General features: G+C 39.1%; 1 protein-coding gene across 1 annotated transcript in view; it reads right to left on the reverse strand.

Moving 5' to 3' along the window:
- FBN1 (fibrillin 1) overlaps positions 1–12,519 on the reverse strand; it is a 253,476-nt gene that overhangs the window by 136,936 nt on the left and 104,021 nt on the right. The window contains exon 6 of the mRNA XM_060149482.1: positions 2,349–2,546. Coding sequence (XP_060005465.1) covers positions 2,349–2,546 — 198 coding nt within the window. The remainder of the gene's footprint in view (positions 1–2,348; positions 2,547–12,519) is intronic.

Genomic DNA, 12,519 nt, shown 5'->3' on the forward strand with positions numbered 1-12,519 from the left:
CTTTGCTTTGTTCTATGAATCAAATGTTTTCAATACAAGATTCCAGGGAGCAGGTTCTTTGTCTGTTTTGTTCACTGCTGAGTCCCCAGCACCTAGGAAATAACTATGGTCCTACCTGGAACCCCAAATATTAACCTCCCAGGAGCAAAAGTAATCATTCCAGGCTCATTAGGAAGATGTTTATAAAAGTACATGTATTCTCTCCATCTCTTCATCCATAACACACAAAATTCTGGTTTAATAAGAAACCCCAGGGAGGCAGTCTAACTTTTCTTCCTCTGGGTATTCTTTAGAAATCGTACCCTTTCGTTTTACTCTTCATTGTGTGAAGTGAGAGAGCAATTGCCAACTGCAAAATCTCTAATAATCTGTGTTTTTGAAACAAGTTGCCATGCAGGAAAAGGGGTACTAATTTAACAACCAAAAGTATCACTTTTGATACTTTGGTACAAAAGTATCACTTACTGTTTTACATAAAATGTCCTGGCTCACAGATGAACGACAATATGTGAGTATAATTAGATTATGTTTTACAGCTGATCTCTATTTTGTCTTACACCAGAATTTTCCATTCTTGCTATGTTGAATATGTTTATTAAAATGTTATTTGAAATTACAATTGGACATAGAAGCAAAACTAGACAGTCTTGTTGATCATGATTTTTGGCCAACAGGAAATATACATGAGGGCACTTCTCCACTGGTCATACATTCCAAGGCTGAAGACAGACTAAGTTCCTTTTTGAACCCATTGCTCACAGCCCCTCACATGTGGCCGAAAGACTAAAAACACCAGCAAGGAGAGAGCACCCCAAGCTGATAACAGACCTTCTCTGAAAAAAACCAACCAAACATGAAGAATTTCATTCTCACAGTGGCAATATAACTGCCACTTTGATTCCATGGGTTTTCACAAATTTTCTTCATATAAAAAAACTCTTTTTTCCATTGGATGTTGAAGAAGAGTCAGGAAGGAACAGGAAGAAAATGCTGGAAAAGTCCAGGTTGTAGGAAATGAATATCAAAGCTAAAGAGAAGCAGCTCTTCCCTCTCTCCCTCTTCATCTCTTCCCCTGAATTCTCTCAGCACCTCAGCCTCTGACTAGGACTCACAGGCGGCAGTGGAGTACCCAAAATCTGGCTTTCTGGTTACTCTCTGTGAGTTCATGGGTATTAGCTGACTTCAAAACACCATGGCTAAGAATTTTTCAGAACTCCTTGAGACTTTCCAAGGATGAGAAAAATAAGAAGGCACCAAAGAAAAAGGGGGACAAAACTTACTCTTGATTTTATGAAATTGTACCATTTACCCTTTTGTAATTCTAGGATTTCAAAGTGACTTCTTGCTGCTCCTAACGTTCAGAAAGATACATTCAAGGGCATACAAAAGAGCTGCATGTTGTACATAGAAGCCAGGGACCAGGATCAACCAGTGTTTATCAGATACGAAATTTATTGAGGTATAATTTAATGGAGATCCACAGAACTGGGTGATTAAGCTCAAGTTCTGCTTTATTGCATATTATCCTTAGAATTACCATACAGAACAAAATCGAACTAGTATCTATTTGCCTCAGAAAAGCATACCTTGAATTTTCTCTAAACACTGCAACTTGCTAAAAAAGCACTGAAGATGTCTAAAGGAAACAGATACAGCCTGGGAGTTTTCAGTCCCATCAGTTTAGTGTGGAGCTGCCTCTGTTCACTTCCTCCTATTTCCTGCCAGACATCCAGACAATAAAAGAATTTGTACAGCTGGAAGGACAGGAGTAAAAGCCAAAAACAGAGTAAGGGCTTCCATGGGAGGCAGGAGAAGAAGCAAGCAGGCAACATCTGGGGATATTTAAAACTGTGAAACAAACCCTAATTTATTTCTGACTTGTAAAAAAAAAAAACAGAAAAAACTCCATAATGTAGCATGTAAAATGGAGAGAGGAACAATTTTCCTCAGGTCAACTAAGTACAATCCATGAGACAGAGGAACTCCAGCAATTTCAAATGAAGGGGGAAAAAATTAAGAAAAACAAACTACCTTAGTCACAAATTTTGCTTTGTGTTTGTACACAGCATTGCTCTAACATACAGCATTGCTCTAAACAGAATCATACCACCCCCGGGAAACACGTTTGGGGACGGAGGGGGAAACCACTGGCAAGGAAAAATCCAGGGGGACCAGCTGCTGTCTCCGGAGCCACGCTCCTAATGCCTAAGTTGGATATCATGCCGTCAGCGAAATCGTGAAGCTATGCCTCTGACACTGCTTTTCCATTCTCTCCAACTTCACTGGAGAATGGCTCTCCAGAGCAAATAAGATGAATCCATTAATAACTCCATCGGCCCGGGGTTTACCTTGACAAGCTCCTGTGCGGATATTTGGAATGAAGCCGCGCCGACAGGGGTGGGGCTGGGCTGGGCACATCTCACAGGGGTGGCCCCAGGCGCGGCCGACCGTGGCACAGCAGAGTGTTTTTGTACAGACAATCCCGCTGAGCTGTCCCTGGCACATCTGGTTGCTGATCACAGTAAAACACGGGCCTGTCCTGTAATCTGAAAATAAAGAAGGAGAATTCCATGAAAGTCCAGAAAAGCAGGAACTATCATGCAGAAGAACAGCTGGGCCTGTCTTCCTGGACCCCAAGTTGCGAAATGGTCTTCAGGAATAGAACCGCACATCACTGACTCCGTGTGAAGCCTTGGGCAGACCCTTCCACCTCTGAGCCCCATTTACCTCACCTACGAAATGAGGATAAAAACACTAGTTCCTATCCACTTTGAAGATACTGTTGTCAGGATCAGATGAGCTAATGGAAAATACTTTACAACCGTGACATGCTATCCAAACATGACATAATCATATTATTTACACATTCATTCACTTAAGAAACTGTATCAGTGACTATTATGAATCAGCCCCTATGCTTGATATAGGTGCTTCAGTGGTTCAAAGATCCCAAATCCCTGCCCTCATAGAGTTTACAGTCCATTATTATTTAGGTTGGAGAAAGCAAAGAATTTCAAAACTTGCAACGAGGCAAGTCATGGCACCTTCTTCTCTGCAGTTTCTTGAAAAAGGGAAATGGTTACTTGTTTCTTTTGGATTGGGTCCACCTTATTTCAAATACAACAAACCAAGCAAACCAAAAACAAACAAACCAACCCCATTCAAAACAAAAAACAACAAGCAGAAAAGTTAGATATGCAAAAGACATCAGGTTATTTAAAGAGTGAGGGCACTGATCTGAAATCACTGTATCCCTTGGACAAAAGGATCATCTTCAAGCAAACAGGGATAAGCTAAGACCACAGGAGAAGTTCCATTTCCAAGTAGTCTCACCAGTACAAAATCTGTCTCCTTTTTTTTTTTTTTTTTCTGTAAAGGGAGAAAGTCAATCTGGATTCGGCAGCCAGCAAACAAGAAAGATTAAGATGTAGTGAGGACCAAAGCCAAGCTGTCCCCAGCCTCCCCGTGGGAGAAATCTGGGCCATAATAACCCTTTCTGTTCTACAGCGGCCTTGGCTGATAAGGGAGGCTGGGCCGTGGCAAGACTCGTGGGCTCCTATCCACCACCAGCACCGCACGCTTCCTCGTGTCATTTCTGGAAGTGCACAGATAGAGTGCTTCCTATGAGTCTAGGGATGGACTAAATGACCCCGGTGAGTTCCTTTCACCACTGAATTCTACAGGTTTATGAAAATCACTGGGTGTGCTAATGAAACCACCGGGCTATGCTTTCATTTTGATGTTCTTCTTTCTTTCTCCAAGTACCTCATGAGTCATGATATGCAATTCGCTAAGGACAACTCTTTATCACAGCACCCACAAGAGTGAACAGGCTGAACCATGACAACATTTGGGCAATAGCTGACTCTTCCCAGCTTGTGTCCCACTATCCTGTGTATCCCCTCCTCCTGTCTCTCTGTTGCAATTACGATCCCATCTGCTCCCCGTCACTAAATGTTCTTCCTCACTCTCCCTTCTTCCTTGCTGGAATGAGTCAGCCACCTGTGGTCAATGGCACTGCCCTAATGCCTGTGCTGGAAGATGAGCCTTCCAAGAAATTCCAAAGACAAAGCTTCACCCAGTCAAGCACAGCAAGAGGATTAGGCCCAAATTACGGCAGCACTTGAGAGATGGACACAATGGTCCAAACGTGAAGTCCTCGTCTCCACATCTCCCTCTCTCCGTGCCAGTGCTTACCAAAGTGTGCTATGATGGGATGCAAGACGACCTTAGATTGTCTTCTTTTAATAGTCATGTATTAATTTCAATTTGAATTATTATTAAAAAGTACAAACCTGACAGACTCATAATTTCATAGATATGTTTGCTATGATGAGAATGAATAAAAAAAACCTTTTAATTCAATTTAAAGAAAAATAGGGCCTCCCTGGTGGCGCAGTGGTTGAGAGTCCGCCTGCTGATGCAGGGGACATGGGTTCGTGCCCCAGTCTGGGAAGATCCCACATGCCGTGGAGCGGCTGGGCCCGTGAGCCATGGCCACTGAGTCTGCGCGTCCGGAGCCTGTGCTCCGCAACGGGAGAGGCCACAACAGTGAGAGGCCCGCGTACCGCAAAAAAAAGAAAAATATTAAGTAAATACTAGTACAGAATATGCAAATAGGCCAAAAATTGTGTAACCGGTACAGAAACACAAACAGCATTATCTTTCCAGAAAACCAACCTTAGACCTTTGCTCTCCTGGTGTCTCTACATTCTCTGGCCCAACTTTCCAGCCCTATCTCCTGATACTTCTTTAGTTTATTATTGTCTTTTTACTTTGTCTCTGCATTTTTTTTACGCTGATTGCATTTTACTTTTATATTATCAAATTCTAAGTGTATTTTAATATTCTTCATAATATGCCAGATCTATTCAAAATCTGCTATCGTCTTCCATAGTTACTGTATTCAAACAAGAATACAAAAATTAAATGCTTGAGCTGTTGAGTAAAATCTCTGCCCTCATTTCAGTCTGTCAATAAAGAAAAAGTCACTCAGCACCATGGTGGTGTTCAACCAAGTCGCTCCTAAACACAGTAACTGCCTCAACAAAGTCAAATGCTGTAGCCATCATTCTTTCTTTGGCTCAGTTCTTCCAAATAGTACTTAGGGGCATTTATTAAATACTTCTCTGATAGATGGTTTCTTTCATATTAGAATTTTTTTAACATCTTTATCCGAGTATAATTGCTTTACAATGGTGTGTTAGTTTCTGCTTTAAAACAAAGTGAATCAGCTATACCTATACATATATCCCCATATCTCCTCCCTCTTGCGTCTCCCTCCCACCCTCCCTATCCCACCCCTCTCTCTGATTGGAAAATAACTATTTCAGACAATTAGGAAAAGGGAGTACCATATAAATAAGAAAATAAAAATCACATGTAATTGCACTTAAAGAAAGTCTGATAACATATCAGTTATATTATCCTACATAATTTTACATGTGTGTTTTATTTTTTATCACTAAATGGGAATTATATCAAATATTCAATTTTGAATCCTGCTGTTTTTTTTACTTAACATTGCCGAAAGCATTTTCCCATGTAAATACTATTCTAACACACGGCTTTAATTGCTGCATAATTTTCCATCAAGTTATATCATAAATTATTCAATCATTTAATCTCATGCAACAGCCATCAAGATTTTTATGACTATATACATCTTATATTTGAGACTAGAAAGATCACAGCAACATAATCTTTCATTCAAAAAATAAATAAAACCTTCCATATTAGGTAACGAGGAAGGAAATTTAGGTTTATTTCCTATTTTCCTCTTGACTTACTGAGACAAATGCAAATACTTTAATCAAATAGACTCTTGTTGGTATGCCATTTTTCAATCTTTAAAAAACATAATGGAACATGAATTTTAGTTTGCAGTTTTCAACACTGCTTGGATTTGTTTTTCCTCTTCATTTTGCCAAGATACTCCATGGAATTATCTTACATACGAGGATTGCAAAGATTCCAGGTACATGCAAATACAGTGTTTTGTGAGTGACACCAGCAAAAAATCAAGGTCCACTAGAAAACGCTAGGAAAATCTGAGTCAGTCCTATCTAACACTGATTCATGACTTCAGACATGAATTCCTCATTGGAAGGTTTGCATCAGAAGAAAAAATAACCCTTAAGACTTTTCCAGGGTCAACCAACTTTTTGCCCTCATTTCAATATGAAACACATGGAATAGAAAGAGCACTTGTTAATTCTGACAATATTCATTAGGCATCTCTGGAGCCCATAGGGATCCATCTTTACTACATACACTAAATATCTGGCAAATAGTTTGAGCATGTGTAACAGAATCTACGGACTTAACACATTTCCACACTAGATCCTTATCACTACAGACAAAGAGAAGAACCAGCTCATTTGATCATGCAGCTTAGTAAGTGGACATAAGTGGATTTGTAGAGTCAAATTTTCAACAAAAATGGCTGATTGCAGAGGGAGAGGCCTAATCTGGATGAAACAGAATTGGATCTAAAAATGCTTTGGAAGGTAAATGCTGTATTAACGTGGTTTTCAAATGTCATTCCGATTCGGCAGCATGTGCTTTTCGTCCTGTGCTTCATTTAGATTGCCAAAGTTATGCTGTTTTTAGTCCAATACTCCAACCACAGAAAAAATCTGCCCACACTCCCAATTCCTTACTAATAATCCAATTATTTACAATTATTCCCATAGCACTTACGTGATACTAGGCTAAATTTACATACTCTTTTTCAGACAGTCCCAGCTCTAGACAGGGAATGTGCTTAATTCAATGCTTGGATAATATCTGACTCATTCCCTCAACGTAAATCATTATTCCTCATGCAAATAAAATATCGTATTAAAAACACTTTTTGTTCACAAGTTGCTCTACAATCACTTCCTTATAAGACCTCCATGAACTAGGGCAATAGGCCAAGACTTTCTAACATTAAAATGCAATTTTAATTGTTTTTAACTGGCTTACTCTAGTGTGGCTGGTTCATGGGAAATTCTGCATCTACATGTTCCCATTATGAGTGGTTAGGCTCAAGGATTGTTCCTCAGTCCCAAAAGATTTGGACTCAAGGCTTGGGATCTAACCAATGTATATCTGCAGCCTCTAATCCTCAGCTCCTTCCCAGCCCTGCAGCTCAGAATGCTGTGACCTGTGGCGTTACTTCACTTTCATTTGCAATCAGACTTCCCCCTGAAGCAAATGCATCATTCACAGAAAAAGAACTGTAGTACAATGAATTCTTGTCACTCCTACCCAGTCACTAAACCACAAACTGCAGGGAAGGCACAAGGATATAATTTTGGGCACTAGGCTCCAATTATTTTAAATCCATCTTTTCATAAAAATTACAAACAAAACAATGAGATATCAACTTATCCATGATAGAGAGGGTCACAGCATGCTTCTTCCTTCCAGGTAGTTTAGCCTGGGACACATTAAGCTCCTAACGTGTGGAATTTCAATACAACCTTTTGAGGAAGGAGGTCAGAGAACTTTTGGTCTGAGCAAAATGAAAGCAAAGAAGTCCCACGATCGTAATCAGTCTCATAATTGCTGCTGTTTCTTCTTACCCCAATCATTCTTACCCTTAGGACATAACCAAATCACCTAGGGATGTTGTGCAAAATACTGATGCCTGGGTCTCACCCCTGTCCTCCCATATGCCTCCCTCTTGGAATGTGATTCAGTAGATGTGGCATGGTGGCGGGGCATCCATATTTTGTAAAAGCCCCCAAAGTGAGTTTGCAAAGTGTTTGCAAGATAGCTGAATGCTCACCTGAAAGTCTAACCTTAGAAATGTGAGACAGCCCATAAGCTGGGATCATTGCCACTCAACAGAACTCAGTATCTTTCAACCAGGATAGACGTTCTAATCACAACAAAGTAGTGTTCATTTCCATAGTGTTGATTGACTATGAGGCACTTTATCATATTCTTTATTAATTATTTTGACCCCAAGCTCACTAAACCAAACAACGAATCAAAATTTAAGAAGGCTAAACACCAACTACTCCACTGTCCTAATAGTCAACGGAATTCACATTTCCAAGCTCTCTCTTCCCAGTGTCACAAAGCACATTTACATACATGGCATCACTCCACTACCATGATCTCCCACTTCCAGCTTCCCTGTCCAGTGTGGGAGCTGGTACTTGAGTAAAATTCCAGGGGGATTCTCCAAGCAGGATCCAAAGACATTGATCAAACTTACCATCAGTAACGCCAAAAGTTAACTCTTAATTTCCTCCAGAATTGCACTACTGCAGACCATGCTGAAATCTTTCCACACAGCCGCTGATATGATGAAATACACAGTACTAAACATTATCTAAGAAGTTTAGGCCAAAAATAGTCAAAGCTTATATCAAGCTTCTTGACCAAGCTTCCAGTCAAGAGGGCATACAGGGATAGAAGAACAAGATAAATAACACCACAAGGAAGCAATCAGAAAACTCAGCCTGTGTGATTTTCAAAGGCAACTGGCCTGAACTTTTCCAAAAGTAAATGACCCCTCATACACAAAAAAAGAAGGTAGAGTTATTATTTTAGATTAAAAAGATATAATAACCAAAACTCAGTTGGACACTGTTTCAAAAAGAGACAACTGGGGAAATTTTATATGGGCTGGATATTAGACGATATTGTGGAATTACTGTTCTCTTAGACATGATCATGGTATTACAGTTATATACGAGATAGCCTTATTGTTTAGAGGTGGAGTGCCATGATGTATTCAATTTAATTTTCAAATCATTTAGCGAAACAGACCATAAATATATATATACAAATATATACACAGTATATAATTACCATACATATATAATAATACATACTTATGTAATATGTATTATAAATTATATTGTACATTATATATAATTAAATATATAATGTATATTAATATATACAAATTAAATATACATAAATTATATATAACATATAACATGTAGATAACTAGACATATATACATATATTAGTATATTATACACAAATATATATATACACATATATACATACAGAGTATTATGTGTGTAAAAGTGGGAAAATGTTAAATATTTAGCATAGGTAGAAGGTATGTGGGTATACTTTATATTATTGTTTCAACTTTAATGTAGGTTTGAAATTTTTTGTAGTAAAAGTTCTTGGGGAGGGATGGGAATTCCTTTCAGGGCTACTTGTACTATGCAATAGTGCATCTCCTATTTCATTCAAGCTGTTTTTTTTTTTTAATGACACAATAAATTTTGAATCTAATTTCCAATCCATATGTTTCTATGAAATACTGCATGCAAGACTGCCTGTTAAACATGGTCTACACAATGTTATTTAAAGAATATGACCTTTTGGCAAATTTTTCTAAACTACACTATGCAAAATGTTTACTTTAAGCAACTGTATCTGCGGTACAGCTTAATTGTATGTAACTAATTTTCTTAAAGCACTTTAGAAATAAAGCATAGGAATAAGCACAACACTATTTCTGTGTTAATGTTTTCCTCTGTCTTTCAACTTCTTTAATTCATAAGTTAAAAGTATTGCCATACAAACTTTAATATAAATATCATTCAAAACTGCAGAAACAGGGACTTCCCTGGTGGCGCGGTAGTTAGGAATCCACCTGCCAATGCAGGGGACATGGGTTCTAGTCCTGGTCGGGGAAGATCCCACGTGCCACAGGGCAGCTAAGACCGTGAGCCACAACTACTGAGCCTACACTCTAGAGCCTACACGCCACAACTACTAAAGCCCGCGCGCCTAGAGCCCGTGCTCCACAAGAGAAGCCACCGCAATGAGAAGCCCACACACCGCAACGAAGAGTGGCCCCCGCTCACTGTAACTAGAGAAAGTCTGTGCGTGGCAACGAAGACAAAATGCAGCCAAAAATCAATCAATCAATCAATAAGTTAATTAATTTTTTAAAAAACTGCAGAAACAAGGTGATTTGTTGTATAGCATTTAATCTAATAGACTAATAGACACAGACTAAGCAATTCACCAAAATCCAAGCCATAGTTCTGCGGACCCGATTTTGTGTGTCAGCAATTCAACTACAGAAAATTATTACCACATTTTATTCTGCTCCATGATGAAGAAAACAGTAAGCAATCTTGTTCAGGGAAGAGAATATCTCATTTCCAAATAATCACTTACCTGACATTATTCGTCCCCTCACTGTACATCCTACGAGTCATTACTGATTGCCATTTTCCCCCAGAGTTATCTCTAAACTACTTTTACTAGAAAAAAACAAAATAGTTGGGGGATGGATAAAAGTCACCTTCTGTTTCAGGCGATATATTTACCATCAAGATAATAAAATCACAGAGAGTGTCTTCATTTTTAATGGTCTGCAAATTCAACTTGAAAGAACCGGCTGGCTCTGATTTATTCACTTTTAAAACGGCTTGTATGAGTGCCACATTAAACCAAACTGCAGTTTCACCACAGAGCATCAGCTATTGAACAGCAAGACAAAAACAATAGTATTATATAACAATTTGATTTATTTGTTCTTTTATATTTTCTTCAAAGCCACGAAGTAGAAAACATTCTCTACCATCCAAAAGCAAGATTAACAACATAAGAGTAAAGGGCCCTATGATCGATGATATTCAATATAAAAATTTCCAGGACCAACATCTTCTTAGATCAACGCATATATCTCAAAAGTGCCCTGTAATACTGCTTAAGTTCCAAATATAAGTTCTACGAACAATGAATTAAATTTCCGAAGTATCCTAATAGAATGTTTTATCATTAAAATTGGAAGATTTTTATGATAAATGAGATTTTCATATTTGGAAGGTAAAGCCCTATGTTAGTACAGGGATAATAAAAACAAATTGATTAGAAATATTCCACTGCAAGTTCCATTTATATTAAGTACCAAGAATAGTCAAATTCATAGAGGAAAAGTAGAATGGTGGTTGCCAGGGGCTGGAGGAGGTAAGAGTGAGGAGTTATTGTTTAATGGGTTCAGAGTTTCACTTTGGGAAGATGAAAAAGTTCTGGAGATGGATGGTGGTGATGGCTACACACAATGTGAATGTACTTAAAATGCCGCTGAACCACACACCTAAAAATGGCTAAAAGAGCAAACTTTATGTATATGTATTTCACCACCATAAAAAAAAATCCCACTGCATAAAATAAAATCAGACATTCTGAGTTCAATGATCAGGCTCAATGAGTAAACTTTACAACTGTAACATGTAATCAGGGATCCTTTATTCATTCAACAAATATTAATTGTGCTGTATCAGTGGGCAGCATGGGATAAAGTCCCTGACCACATGGAGTTTAAAACCTGCTTGGGGGAGGAAGTCAACAAATACGGGTAAATACATTAAAAAGAATTATAGATTTCAGGTTGTGATTTAGTCTACAAATGAAATAAGCATGCTGCCATGATAAAAAGTAATTGCGGATACCTGACTTGGTAAAGGTTATCAGGGAAGACTTCTTGGAGGAGGTGGCATTTAAACTGAGGCCTAAAGGCTGAGAGCAGACAAGCTGTGAAAATGAGAGTAAGCACTTTACAGGTTTCAGAGACAGCTGGGAGGTAGCCTGGCTTCTCTAGAAATGAGAGAAGGCCGCTGTGCACAAAGCTGAGAGAGGAACGGGGCACACGGTGAAACTGGAACATTAGGCAGGGACTGGATTACACAGCACAGTCTAGGCCATGGTAAGGAGTTTGGATTTGGCTCTAAACTCAACAGGAAGCCACTGAAAACACAATGTGTTAGTTTTAAAGAACTCTGATTAGAAGGTTCAAGAGTGGAAATGACAAGAAACGTAGTAGTGGCTAAAGGAAGGTGGTGGTGTAGAAATGGAGAGAAGCCAACAGGTGGGGGATGTCCTTTAGTCACCCCGCGGGGGTGGCGGGGGAGAGGCGGGGGCAGGACCAACAGCACTGAAAGATGGATTGGATGTGAAGGGTGAGGGAAACTGAAAAGACAAGGATGTCTCCTGGGTTTCTGGCTTCAGTAGCTGGATATACGGCCAGTCACTTACTGAAATGGAGAATCTGAGGGAAGACTAGGCTCTAACTACCAATAACTAGTATAAAAGTTCTTCACATTTTCACAATCAAGTCCCCAGTGAAGGACAGGTGATTTGAATCGATGAGGCTGGCTCTGCATAAAACTGTATTCTCTGTCAATCTTAATGCTATCAAAACAAAACCTATGTATAATGAAATTGTGTCTTGGTCTGTGTATTTTAGCTTTTTCGTGAAATTTCTCATCCTTTTCTTCCTCTTTGTGAGCAAGCATTTAGTCGTATCACATCCAGATAGTTATATATATAAATTTGATGGTTGAAATTCATACTTCGAGCACGTTTGGCCAAGTCTCACAGAAACCTGAGTGTAAAGTACACACGGCTCAGACCAACAATATGTGACGGAATCCTGGCGTGGTGGGTGGGATTTCCTCCAGGGGAACTTCACTGCTGCTTCTATGAAATGACAGGGCAAGGGAATCCAAGACCACTAGCATTCTAGCTGCCAGCCCTAAGTTC

The sequence above is a fragment of the Lagenorhynchus albirostris genome, chromosome 1 (assembly GCF_949774975.1).
Source record: "Lagenorhynchus albirostris chromosome 1, mLagAlb1.1, whole genome shotgun sequence".
In the NCBI taxonomy this organism is placed as follows: Eukaryota; Metazoa; Chordata; class Mammalia; order Artiodactyla; family Delphinidae; genus Lagenorhynchus; species Lagenorhynchus albirostris.